This window comes from Scyliorhinus torazame, chromosome 12, assembly GCF_047496885.1.
Source record: "Scyliorhinus torazame isolate Kashiwa2021f chromosome 12, sScyTor2.1, whole genome shotgun sequence".
In the NCBI taxonomy this organism is placed as follows: domain Eukaryota; kingdom Metazoa; phylum Chordata; class Chondrichthyes; order Carcharhiniformes; family Scyliorhinidae; genus Scyliorhinus; species Scyliorhinus torazame.
This window is the reverse complement of record NC_092718.1, coordinates 207,368,346-207,382,493: the sequence shown is the minus strand read 5'-3', so window position 1 is coordinate 207,382,493 and position 14,148 is coordinate 207,368,346. Positions and strand designations below refer to the sequence as shown.

Sequence of the window (14,148 nt, the reverse complement as noted above, 5' to 3'; positions counted from 1 at the left end):
TGGAGGGGGGAGGGGGGAAGTGGCGGTTGAAAAAACAAAAGATGATGTCTTAAAGTGATTTTTTTAAAAAATAGATATTTATTGAGCTTTTTACATTTTATATCACATTCACAAGGCCAAACAAAACCAACACTTATGTCAACAAAAGAAGAAGTTCCAACTGACAGCTGTAACAATAGCCCCCCTCCCTTAATGAGTATACTTATCTTCTGGACTTTACATTGCCAAAACACGCACCTTAGGGTGGTTCATGAACAGCGTTGTTCAGGCATTAATTTTCCAGCAGACCGGTTTTTTATGGTGTGCCTCCCTTCTGCCTGTCCCCCGTGTTCCCCTTGGGTGAGTTCACTGTGAGTTGACTTACTTTGTCCCTGGTTGCTGGCTACAAACAGGTCTTTGAACAAGTTGTCGAACGGCTTCCACGTCTTGTGAAAGCCGCCTTCCAACGCACGGATGGAGAACATTATCTTCTCCAGCCTGAGCAATTCCGCCAGGTCGGCCATGTCCCTAACCGTCAGTGTCCCCTCGCCCTGTCTCCACCTCTTGAAGGAGGCGTCTATTATTGCGGGAGTAAACCTGGGGTTGTTGCAGATGGGGGCAATGGTGGACATTTTGGATAGTCCGAAGTGCTGCATCATTTGATTCCATTTTCGGAGCGTGGCTACTACCACTGTTGGGCTCAGAGAGATGTTCCTGCACAGGAACTTTCATCCTCACCCACTCCACTCACATGTTTGCTCTCACACACTTACCTGCTCATCACTCTCACACTTTCGCTCTCTCTCTCTCCTCTTTCACACACACACTCTCTCTCCTGTCTATAACACACTCTACCTTCTTGCACGCTTCTCCTCTTTCCCTCTCTCACTCTCTCTCGCGCATACACACACTTGCTCTCATCTCACACACTCACTAACTCACTCTCATCCCTCTTATGCTCTCCTCTCTCACACTCCCTTGCATGCACACAGACTCATTCTCGTCCCTCTCACGCTCTCCTGTCTCACTCACTCACTGCCTTGCTCGCATGTACACACATCTCGTCTCTCTCACACACATTTCCCTCTCTCGGCCATGCTCGTGCTCTCTGCTCATTCTTGGCGCACCGCGTTCGCTCTTGACTCAGCGCTCTGATTGTGCTGTTTCCAGCTCACTTGATCCCTCCCTCACTTTCTTCCTTGCTCCCCTCCCCAAGGCTCTCCTCGAGCTCCATCCCTCCTTCTCTGCTCACCCTGATAAATATATTTTTGTGCTGTTTCCAGCTTGCTCAATTGGTTTTGCTCACTCACTTGTTTTCTCTCACTCGCTTGCACTTGCTCTCTCGCTCATCTCTGAGGCCCCCTACTCTCCCCATCGATCCTTCTCCATGCACACCCTGACAATACAAGATTGGAGGAGCTGGAAACAGCATGAAACACAAATTGTATCAATTAGCCTGCCGTGAAACCCGTGGCAAGTTGGGTTCCGCAGAAGCTAGTTTGGGAACGCCTGGCCTAAAAATCAATTTGATTAAAAAATCATGGCATCTGAATTGACAAATGAGCGTGCCTGATGCTTCTGCTAGGAAAATGTGGAAAGATAGTTCATGGTGGCATAAGAAAGATTGAAGCAAGATCAGTCGAGCGAGTCAAAAAAGAGCCCAAAGGAAATTGAGAATAGATAAGCTCTTAAGTCAGTCTGCCATTTGATGTCTTTGTGCAATGGAAAACATTTTCTGCACAAGTCAGATTGTTCAGTCATTTGAGAACCCGCAGCTCGTATGAAGTTGGAGATAAATCATCGGCTGTCCTCATAGCAACATTGCATAAAACATAATCTCAATCTTTTTCTTTCTGTATAATATAAATCTTAATAATAATCAATGCAATACAATTCTGACTCATTAAAGTATTCCCACTGCTAAGTAGCTACTACTCAAAATAAGATCCTCGACCGTATCAAAATGCTCCAAAGCTGGTTACACAACAGAAAACGCACCACGAGTATGCAGAGTTAGCAAATGAGCCAGTGTGCATGGCAGCCATGACTGATCTATCATGTGTTACGTCCATTCATTAAAAAAAATTTTTAATGAGTACCCAATTAATTTTTTCCAATTAAGGGGCAATTTTGCATGTCCAATCCACCTACCTTGCACATCTTTGTTTTGTGGGGGTGAAACCCACGCAAACACTTGGGAGAATGTGCAAACTTCACGCTGACAGTGATCCAGAGCCGGGATTGAACCTGGGACCTCGGCGGCGTGAGTCTGCAGTGGTAACCACTGTGCCGCCGTGCTGCCCTGTGTTACGTCCATTCATATGCAGTTTCCAACAATGTCCAGTGGACGAGGAAGAAGATAAAGGAACAGATATGAAAACTCTGGCCCACTTTCACTTCTTTGTTCACTGGGCCTGTCCTGGCGTGGCCTGACCACTTCAGCTTTAAATTTGTTCTAATCAATTAATCTTTGTAATAGTATATAATTTGCTTGACTTAATGCTTCCAATTGGAATTTTGCTTGAATTAATGCTTCCAATTGGAATGTAAGATATCAAAAGTTGTAATATAAATTGTATCTGAATTGATCACTTATTTGATCTTTTTCAATTGAAAGCTTGTTTGATTCATTCCTTGTGGGACCATGGCATCAATTCTATACAAAGACTTCTCCAACATTTTGTTGGTTTTTTTTAACATTTAGAGTACTCAATTATTATTTTTTTTCTAATTAAGGGGCAATTTAGCGTGGCCAATCCACCTAACCTGCACATCTGTGGTTTGTGGGGGTGAAACCCACGCAGACCAGGGGAGAATGTGCAAACTCACCACAGACAGTGACCCAGGGCCGGGATTCGAACCCGGGTCCTCAGCGCCGCAGTCCCAGTGCTATCCACTGTGCCACATGCTGCCCTTAGAATTCTCCAACATTGCTGAAAAAAGAGACTTGCTATCAAAGCTTGTCGTCTGGCCGTTGCATGCTGCTACTATTCAATAGCAACAAGAGTGGTATTGTCCATAAATAGGATGCTGCTATCAAGCCAAAAGGATGTTCTGTCTAACACACAAATGATATATGAATTTCTGTGCCGGTGTGATGCCAGGTATATAGGCCGTACATCTTAATTATTGCCAGTTGCAAACAGCCAAAGGGTCTTGCTCTTCTGCCAAAGTTCTGACTATACCCAACCAGCCAGTGCTTGCAAAACTCTAAGAAATAGGCTAGGATTTCCTGGGAAGTCGGTAGCCATTTGTGTTGCTCACCGGCTGCACCACTGATGGGCCACCTTCAGCGGGTCTGGAATATCCTGCCCATCGTGTCCAGCATTTAGATGTAATTTTGTGACTGGACAATTCTGTGCTAAACAATTCTGATTGTGTCAAGAATTATACTGAAAACCAATTGAATGCTGTCAGATAAAAGCAAATTACTGCGGATGCTGGAATTTGAAACCAAAGAGAAAATGCTGGAAAATCTCAGCAGGTCTGGCAGCATCTGTAGGGAGAGAAAAGAGCTAACATTTCGAGTCCAGGTGACCCTTTGTCAGACTGGCCTGCAGTGTGGCTCACGTACATGCTAGAAGCTACATGTATTCTCAAACAGGCCTCTGTCCTTTGCAGAGAGTGTGGAACATGTCCACACGTTGCACCTTTTTCAATTAAATGAAAGCTTTGGAAACAGCGATTCCCTGGTTTATTTCCCCCCAGGGCAATGCCTTGACTCGAGTCGAGCTGCCCGGTCTGAATTTGAACAAAGCTGGGCAGTTAATTGTTCCATGCTGCATTCTTCATGGCAGTGCCTGCACCAATCAGAGCCTACTTGCCAGCCAACCAGCAGTCTCTTCTCATGCAATATAAATTGTTATCCCCCCCGGTACTGTTGATAGTTTCTTGCAAGCTATCCTGATGAGTGCAAGATGGAAAGCTTTGACGATATCTTTTTCAGCAATACTGGAGTACTCCAATATTCCTCTTTTCTATACCACTCTGACTATAATTGTTAATTTTTAGTCCTGGAGATTGAATTGAAGTTGGTTGTTTAAATGTGCAAGATGATTTCAGCAGTGTGCCAGTTTACTGGTAATTGTGGAGCCTAGGGGAGGAATTCTCCCATTCAGCGGCAGAGTGCCCACGCCATCGGAAACACGACGGCATGAACGGGCCGCTGGGAGTAGCGTAGGGGCCAGCACGGCACTATAGCGGTTCATGCCGCTCCAGCCTCCCATCCCGGCACGAACTGTGCGCATGCGCGGTGGCCTCCCTCAACGCGCCGGCCCTGACGCAACATGGCGTGGGAGTTGAGGGGCCGGCGCGGAAGAAAATAGGCCCGGGGAGCGAGAGGCCGGCCTGCCGATCAGTGTGCCCAGATCGCGGGCCAGGCCTCATCGGAGCCTCCCACCCGCACAGGCCTCCCCCGACCCTGCGCGCAGAGTTCCCGCCGGCTGTGAGACAAGGTGTGGACGGCGCTGGCGGGAATCTGCCTTTTTAGAGCGGCCGCTTGGCCCATCCCGGGCCGAGAATCGACAGCCCAGCCGCGGCCCGTGACCGGCGCCGCGCCAAATGCGCTGCCGCCAATGGCAGCGGGAGAATCGCATGCCGGCGTCAGTGCGGCGTGGCCCGGTTGCGGGGATTCTCCGGCTCGGCACTTGGCTGGGAGAATCCCACCCTAGATATGTGAGACTTTTAACAGAACCAGCATCACATTGTCAGTATTGATTAATGGTGGTAAGGCAACATCCTCGTCCATGACATTTTCCTCTGATGCAGATGATCAAACCAAACTCTTTAACCGGGGTGAGAAAGTCTCACTTGGTGTTGAAATCAACACATGCATTGCAAAAAGTGCAGCTGTTATGTCCAAGCTGAGTAAAATATTATGAACAACAATAATCTGACACAGAACACCAAAGTCTACCAACTCTGCGTCCTCAGCACAAAATGGTGTGCTCTCGTCAACAGAGGCTAAGCAGGAGAAAAGGCTGAACGGTTTTCACCCTTTTTCTCTCTCTCATAACTATCCTTGGCATTTCTTGTTTGAACTCTGTGCTCCTGGGGTGTGCTAATTCTATCAGCGTATACGTATGCATTGCTGAGCCTGCACTGGCTCAGCCATATTCAACAGATGGATGACCGATGTATGGCAAATTGTCCATTAAGTCATGACCTGCTGGACAATCACAACTCTACTATAAGACGAGAGCTGACATTGACACAGATATCTGGGAGACCGCCACTGATGACCATGATCCTCTGGAGGACTATGTTCGAAGGGGCATTGGAAGAGGAGAGGCGAAATGCGACAGACTGCCATGCCAGAAAGTGGCTCCTGAGCCACATCAGGCAATACTTAAGAGTTGATCCCCACAGCACAAGTCTTTGCCTCACGAGCCAACAGGCCACCAAAGTAGTTGTTTGCAAGTCTATTTTTACACTTCAGTGTTTAGCTATTACAAATACAAAATGCAGCAGCTCAAACTTCTCACTATTTTATAATTTTTGGTATCCCAAACCACTCACTGGACAGGACAGCAGCTAAATTAATTAAAGCCTCAGTAACTGCATGAGAAAATGTGAAGATCAATTTTGTCTTTGGTTGCCATCATCCTCTTTTATATTAAATCACCTTGATTCTGCTTTGATGACATGAGATGAAGAACTTAAATTACAAATTGTAAGCAATTTTGGAGCGATGCGACAGCAGACCGATGAACCAAGAAGTGTGTTTTGGGATTTTAGTCCCACAGAATAAATAACTCCAATTTAATCCTACATACCGGGCATTAAGAAAAATTTGAAAAAGAATGTCTATTTTTACCTTTCCACATTTCCGACATTACAACAGCAACTAAACTTCAAAAAGTGTTTAATTGGCTGTAAAGTGCTTTGAGATGTCGGGACATTGTGAAAAGCCCGATATAAACGGCAGTTATTTTAATGGAAAGTTCAAATAAAGCTTAAAGTTGAAACTTTTACACTACAGCAGACATGGATGCCTGAGTAAAACACCAACAAATCAAGTAGTCATCTCGCTTTGTGGCAATTTCTGTGGCATTTTCTAAAAATACTAATCCGATTATTTTTAAAGGCCTTGTGGTTTAGCCAATGATTTAAGTGAAAGTATTAAGTAGAGCGAGTATACTAAAGCCAGTTATGTATTTGAATTCTTGAAGATTTGGTTACTTAATAAGCTGTAAAGTATTAAGATCCAAATGTCTAAGCGGCAGCATTATGTTGGCAAGTTGTGAGGTTACAATAGGAGTGGTATGGTAGGCCATTCCTCAGGATGATTTTCTTTTTTTAATATAAATTTTAGAGTACCCAATTCATTTTTTCCAATTAAGGGGCAATAATTTAGCGTGGCCAATCAACCTACCCTGCACATCTTTTGGGTTGTGGAGGCAAAACCCACGCAAACACGGGGAAAATGTGCAAACACCACACGGACTGTGCCCCAGAGCTGGGATCGAACCTGGGACCTCGGTGCCGTGAGGCAGCAGTGCTAACCACTGTGCCACTGTGCTGCCCACAGGATAACTTTCTGATGTGACCCATGGTGTTGTGCAGATTAGTCGCTTCATGCTGTCCTCTTGCATCTTCTAGTAGCTGGTAGCGTCTGTCAGTAAATATTCATCTCGCAGTATTTTGCATTCACCAACATATAATAATTTGTGATGTCTAAATGAATCATTATGTAGGACAACAGAATGGGCAACTGACAATCTTATTGTGCAACTGAATTTGTGATTACAAAACTTGCGATATTTCCTTCTGCAATTATAATTTTGCAGATTTTGAATAAAGCATACTTTGCTTGCATCCTAAGACTCTAAATATATCGCTAAAAGCAGTTTACAGTGCTATTTGCTTTCAACATTTACTAATACTGAAAATATATAATGACGGGATACAGTAGTTGGTTATAGTCTGGATTTTGTGGTCCGTGGTAAACAAATTACGATGGATATTCATTGCACTTGTACGTGTCTACAGACTTTCTATGGACTTTTACACAGCAACTTGTGGGTTGGCAGAGAGATAAAATAGTACAGAGCCCTCTGCAGGGAATCTTGGACCTGTCTAAACAGGGCACGCAATGGCCTGTCTAAGCAATGGGCTCAAAGAATCCTTACTGAGTACAGATTCTAAACTAAGAATTGTAAGTTCAAACCTTTATTTCTTTTCTGTACATTATATATCATTGAATTAGAGGGAAAGAAAAATGGAATTAGGAGATAGTGTGTATTAAAATTTCCAAGATTAATTAAAATCTGAAGGAATGAGACTGCACATTTTAAATATTCAGTTCCAGGAGAGCTTTTATGGCAATAATTTATACTCATCACGCTGTTTAAATATTGAATGGACAAACCCGAATTCTTTCTGGTATTTTAAGTGATTATCTTGTGCATAAGTATCAGAGATGTGTGCCCTTCCATATTTTGAATGTTTAGATTCATGGTTTATTACTCTTGAAGTGAAGCTTCTGGAGCAGCAGGGCAACTTGGATAGCAACTTCCTGATGTTTGACTGCACAGGTGTGGACACCAGTTGTTGCTGTCTGATTTATTCCGATAATAGTGAGCACCGTTAGCCTCACTGTTGTTCTTTGTAATTCAAGCCATTGTTACTATATGCCTATTAAATTCCATCAGCCCTTTCCGAGAAGGGCGAATGTTGTTGAACATTTTTGGTTGTGATTTGGAATCTGATGCCTTTAAACATCGTCAAGACAGCTACTCCTTGAATAGTACGCAGACTTTTGCCCCAGAGTCCATCTTTTCATTCAGAGGAGCTCTCTGTGTTGTTTCACAGTGACACATCTCTCTGCCAATGGCTTTGACTGCATTTTTTTGATAATTCGTATTGGCTTGCGATCAGTTTTGCTGGAGTCAGTTTGTACCCACCGGGAGTCGGACTGAAACCACCAAATATGATTCAGTTAGCTGTGGAATTGAAAAAATAATTGTTCTAAGCCGTCTTTCCACCATTGATGGTACTTTAGGAAATTCAAAACTTAATTTAAACGGCATGTTCCTTCTGCTGTCTGCAACGGGCACAAGGACAGACTAGCCCATGCTTGCAAAATACAAAACGGTGTCCAACATTGGATGTGATTCTGTGATTGGACAACATTTGCTAAATCATAGAATTTACAGTGCAGGAGGCCATTCGGCCCATCGAGCCTACACCAACCCTTAGAAAGAACACTCTACTTAAGTCCAAGCTTCCACCCTATCCCCATTAACCCCACATAATCTTTTGGGCGCTAAGGGGCAATTTAGCACGGCCAATCCACCTAACCTGCACATCTTTGGACTGTGTGAGGAAACCGGAGGACCGGACGACACCCTTGCAGACACGGGGATAAAGTGCAAACTCCACAAAGACAGTCACCTAAGGCTGGAATTGAACCCAGGTGCCAGGAGCTGTGAGGCAGCAGTGCTAACCACTGTGCCACCATGCCGCCCACCAAATTATCTTCAGAATGCTAAGAATTACGCTGGCAACCAATTTAAGATTGTCAGTCCGTGACAATCGCAGTGTGGTGCATTTATGTACACTGTAAGCTACATAGCGTAATACACAGGGCCCTATTCTTTGCAGACAGAAAGAACATGTACACACATTGTGCCTGTTTAAGCTGAACAAGCAGTTATTCACTATCATTCCACAAGGGAATTCCTTGACCGGAGTCGAACTGTCTGGTTTAAATTTTAAACAATGCTTGTCAGTTATCATCAACTGATGCATTCTCCATGGTAACCTGTCCGCATCTACTTGTCAACCAGCCGGCACCCACTTCTCTACAGTATAAAATTGTTGGCTCCCGTGACATTGATATTTTTGCGATTGTATTGAAAAGTGCAAGGTGAAAAGCTTCAATAAAATGTATTTTTTCAGCAATACTCAAAACGTAATTCTTTGGAGAATTATGGTAGCATTTTTCCTCAAAGTTACATTTGAACCTTGTCCAAAAAATAGTTAAAATTCAGTAGCATCTGTGTGTTACTCCTTCTATTTAGTTGTATGGTATATATCCAGTGCTCAAAAATGCTTTTTTTTTATAGGTGTGCATTTTGGACTTGGTGTTCAATATTTTATAGTTGTTATATTTATTTAGTGGTTTATACGGACTAATCCTAGTTTATTTTTCATTTATCAGGTGAAAATTGTCAAATACATTAGTAAGCAGTTACAATGCAAGCATAAGGTAGCACCCAGTGAGAGAACATCTGAACTGGAGAGCTATCCCAGACTAAGTGATTGGTTCCGTACCATTAACTTGAGAAAAGAAATAATACAGGTAGGCCTAATTGTGTTTTTTACCCAATTTTTACCCAATTTTACCCAATTTACCCAATTATGTTATGTATGTAAAGCTATGTAATATTTTGCATCGGGGAAATTAAATTTGTATGGCTACAGGGATGGTGCGGGGGAATGGGACTGATTGGGTTGCTCTACAGAGAGCCAGCATGGACCTGATGGACCAAATGGCCTCCTTTTGTGCTGATATGATTATCTGACTCTGGTCTGTGAGGTTGCACAGCCGCTTTGGTGTTTTACTCAACTCTTATTTCAAAATGCTTGTAATATTCTGTTAATGCAATGATTCAGCGAAGCTATTATTGAAGGGGCGTTGCATTGGGCAGTAGTTTCCCCCTACTTTGGTGTTTCCAGAAGATTTTGCAATAAAGTTGGCCTCACTACAATTAACTTTGTTTGTATTTAGCTGTCATTACTTACTGAACATTGCTCTGAATCATGACTTCCTGTGTCACATTAGGCAAATTGTCAGCATGCTTTTCTATTGACATTATGTGTGGTGTTTGTAAGTTTGGACGTGCCCAATAATGAAAACGTGTTTCATTAACTGTGTAGATGGCAGGGATGTGCTAGCTATTGCTGTAAATCTGGTACAGATTGTGGCAGAGATTTTTACAAGTTCCTTTTCTAAAAAGACTTGCATTTAGAGCTCTTCACAACCTCTGTGTCTCAAACACTTTTGTAACCAATAAAGTATTATTTGAAGTGTTGCTATGTCAGAAACGTGTCACCCAATTAGTGAGCAAGAAGCCCGGGAACATGGATGGGGGGTTTCGAACATGGCGGCGGGCGGAGGTGGGGAGGGTGGGTGATATGTTCCTGGAGAGGAGCTTTGTGGGTTTGAGGGGCTTGGAGGAGAAATTTGGGCTGGTAAGGGGAAATTACTTTAGGTACTTACAAATGCGGGACTTTGTACGCAGACAGGTCCCATCCTTCTCCCGCCAATAGGGATCCAGGACAGAATAGTCTCTAGAGGAGAAGGAGGAGAGGGTAGCGTCTCGGATATCTACAAGGTGCTCATGAAGGGGGAAGAGTCCCAGACGGAGGAACTGAAACTCAAATGGGAGGAGGAGCTCGGCGGGGAGATGGAGGACGGGCTGTGGGCAGAAGCTCTGAGTAGGGTAAATTCAACCGCAACACGTGCCAGGCTCAGCCTGATTCAATTTAAGATCGTTCACCGGGCCGACATGACGGTAGCTCGGATGAGCAAATTCTTTGGGGTAGAGGACAAGTGCGCCAAATGCACGGGAGGACCAGCAAACCATGTTCACATGTTTTGGGCATGTCCTAAGCTTAGGGGGTACTGGGAGGGATTTGCGGGGGTCATGTGCTGAAAACAAGGGTGGTGATGAGTCCAGGGGTGGCAATTTCCGGGGTTTCGGAAGACCCGGGAGTCCAGGGGAAGAAAGAGGCAGATGTTCTGGCCTTTGCTTCCCTAACAGCCCGGCGGCGAATACTGCTGGCATGGAGAGACTCAAAACCCCCGAAGACCAAACTATGGCTTTCGGACGTGTCAAGTTTTCTGGGTATGGAAAAAATTAAGTTCGCCTTGAGGGGATCTGTACTGGGGTTCACCCGAAGGTAGCAACCATTCATTGACATCTTCGCGGGAGAGTGAACGTCAGCAGGGGGGAGAGGAGGGGGGGGGGGGGGGGGGGATTCGGGTAGAGTAGGTGGGTAGTGTCTAGGGGATAGGAGCGGGCATGTGCAGTATGGTTTAATTGAAGTATTGGTTTTATATTGATGTTTGCACATTTCTGTTAGCTGTAACTGTTTACAATGCCAAAAAATACCTCAATAAAATTGTTTGTTTAAAAAAAAATTAGTGAGCAAGAAGGTCCCCGACATAACAAATGTGCTAACAAATGGAGAGTCTGTTTTAGTGGTGCGGTTATTGGCCAGGTCACTGGAGAGAACTCTGCTTTTCTCAAATCGTGCTGTGGAATCTTTACTGGCCATCTCAAAAGACATGAACCTCTGCTTAAACATCTCATCTGACAGATAGTGCCTCCAACAGTGCAGCACTTTATCAGCATTGCACTGAAATGTCAGTCTTGATTTTTGTGCTCAAGTTTCAACTTTGAACCCATGACCTTCTGAGTCACTGTGCCACAGGTGACTGTTTATGCTTTGACCTGCGGTGGTCTGCAGGTGAGACTTAAGCAACGCGGTTTCAAGACTCCTCTCCCCAGCATACTCCTGGCAAACGTCAAAGTGATCGAAAACAAGCTGGATGAACTTAACGCTAGACTTCCTCTCAGAGGGAAGTAAGAGACTGCTGTGTGCTCTTTTTCACAGAGACATGGCTCATCCCTGTGGCATACAACCCGAAGGCTTCTCAATACACTGGACGGACCGCACGGCGTCATCAGGCAAAGCAAAGGGGGGAGAGGTTTGCCTCCTCATCAACTCCTCCTAGTGCTCGGATCTGGTGACCAACTGCTCCCTGAAATACCTGAGTATGCCACCAAAGAAAACAGTGTCAACTCCTACTCCGAATGGACTTTGTTTTTGTTAGATTGCGCCCCTATATTCTGAACATTGAGCTTTTTAGGTTGGTGCTCTCAACCGGCTATTGTATTTTATCCACTTTTTTTGTTCTCCAAGTAAAGGGCAATTTAGCGTGGCCAATCCACCTACGCTGCACATCTTTGGGTTGTGACTTTGAGACCCACGTAGACACGGGGAGAATGTGCAGACTCCACACGGACAGTGACCGGGGCCAGGTTCGAACGCGGGTCCTCGGCGCCGTGAGGCTGCAATACTATCCCCTGTGCCACTGTGCTGCCCCTTGGCCACTGCATTTTTGAATATCTACAGCAAAAGCTACAAATTGTGCTGTTTGCGTGTTAAGATATGAGCAAAGTTTGAGACGTTTTCCCTCCTAGACATACTGCAGTAATTTATTCAAATCTGTAAATATGGTTTGACATTCCAAGTTTGCCAGCAGTGAGGAAGTCGAACTTTTTGACGTGAGCTGCAAATCATCTAAAGTGGAAAGTCAATGTTTATGCAAAGGCTGGATAGTATGCTGCTGACATGATTGCAAAGCTTCAATAATTAATCACTTGGAATGGTTCTGAGGTGGGGTGGCCCTATTCCCTGCTACGACATGCTCCGACAACTGAGAATACAAGTGGATCATTTTGGTTGCTCCAGAATCTGCTCATCAAAGCTGCGCTTAGGGAAAGCTCATTTATCTCTGACAGAGAAGTGCCATAACATTGAGAAGCAGTTCACCTACCATGACACTGCCAACATAATCAAAAGGTTAAGACTGAGAGAACGTTGTGTTTAACCTGGCCTGTCCTTTAATGCCACTGCACAGGTAATTCCTGTGGGCTAATGGTTTCAAGAGGCACACCCTGAGGTTAATTAAAGGTTAATAGTTGTGGGAAGTTTCTGTTGATTTATGCGCTGCTCCTAAATCACTGCTTCCTGCCCTTGAGGAGAAGCTACATTGTTAAGGTCAGTAAAAGCATCAGGAAGTGAATGGCTTTCTTTTCATACTTTATATGTTGTGCACCATGGATTAAAGATGTGCGTGTGTATACATATATAAAATATATATAATTCTATATTTTTGTTATTTATATTTTGTGTATGCGTGTATAATTAGAACTAGGAGTAGCATATGTGCCTATGTCAATTAATAATGCCTTCATATCTGGTTATGTATGTGTTTCTGTTATTTCTTTGCTTCCCTTCATTCTTTATTCTAAGTGTGCTTACATTAGCTTGGGTGGGATAAATAATCTGAGCTGCCATTAATGTATAACTGTTAAACAGGAAGTGTGGTTCTGTGGGATGGAACTGAAAGCTGTTAATTTGCTACCACTCCTTTCCAGTAAACTGCAGGCTTGGTCCTGTACATGTTTTCTTTTACTAGTGATTTTATACCTTTTTTTTGATTTTATGGAATCTTTAGCTTTCTATTTTTCCCTTTTTCTGGATTGCACAAGCCGAAAAGATGTTTTTCAACTAAAGTCTGGCAGCTTAAAAGTGTGGCATGCATTTGTGCCACTTTTCGCCTCATTACTCCTTTTCTCTCAAACGCATGCATTCTCCCGGTTCCTCTTTTGCGAAGATAACAGTATGGGAAGTATTTCCTTTTTTCTAGCTGGAGGGTAGGCAGGTTGTTTAGGCTCTTTACCCTGTTCCAAATTCGGTTCAGACTACAGCTGTGGACTGTAATTAAAGTCTGGATGGAACAGTATGGGAAGTATTTCTTTTTTTCTAGCTGGAAGGTAGGCAGGTCGTTTAGGCTCTCTACCCTGTTCCAAATTCAGTTCAGACTACAGCTGTGGACTGTAATTAAAAGTCTGGATTGAACTATGTGGCTTGGATCAACACCCAGTTGCTGAATACGTTGTGACGGAGATGTAGAATGCTGGGGCAATGCAAGATGAAAAGTGGAGGGTGATTAATGGTATGATCAAATGCATCAAAAAAAATACACTTTAATTAGCTTGGTATGGGTACAAACTCTAGTGAGACAATAAGTATGTGTGAGTTAAAAATATATATAAATAATCTATCATACAAGTTCATGCAAAAAGCTGTTTTTTTGAAAAGCAACAGGACATGCTGGAAACACATAGCAATTCAATGTGCATCTGACATGAGCTGTATGCCTGAAACATTTAAGTTGTTTCCTCGAGAGGTGCTGACTGATTTGCTGATTATTTCGAGTACTTTCTGTCTTTGCTTTAGGTACTGGCAATGTTTTGTTTTTTGTGTTAAATTGTGGTGGGGGGGGGGGGGGGGGGGTGGAGAATGGATGAGACAGAATGGAAAGGAAGACTTGAAACTAAAGGTGGCAAGCAAAAAGCATGGGTGGGA

The 14,148-nt window shown here is 43.9% G+C and overlaps 1 protein-coding gene across 12 annotated transcripts in view; it reads left to right on the top strand.

Annotated features, from left to right (window-relative positions):
- Nucleotides 1–14,148, top strand: part of LOC140386919 (kinase suppressor of Ras 1-like) — a 242,746-nt gene that overhangs the window by 128,242 nt on the left and 100,356 nt on the right. For 10 of the 12 annotated variants that reach the window (XM_072469793.1, XM_072469790.1, XM_072469791.1 and 7 more), the window contains exon 2: nucleotides 9,143–9,283. The exons of the other annotated variants lie outside the window; for them this stretch is intronic. In XM_072469793.1, the coding sequence (XP_072325894.1) occupies nucleotides 9,143–9,283 (141 nt within the window). The remainder of the gene's footprint in view (nucleotides 1–9,142; nucleotides 9,284–14,148) is intronic. 12 annotated transcript variants of the gene reach the window in all.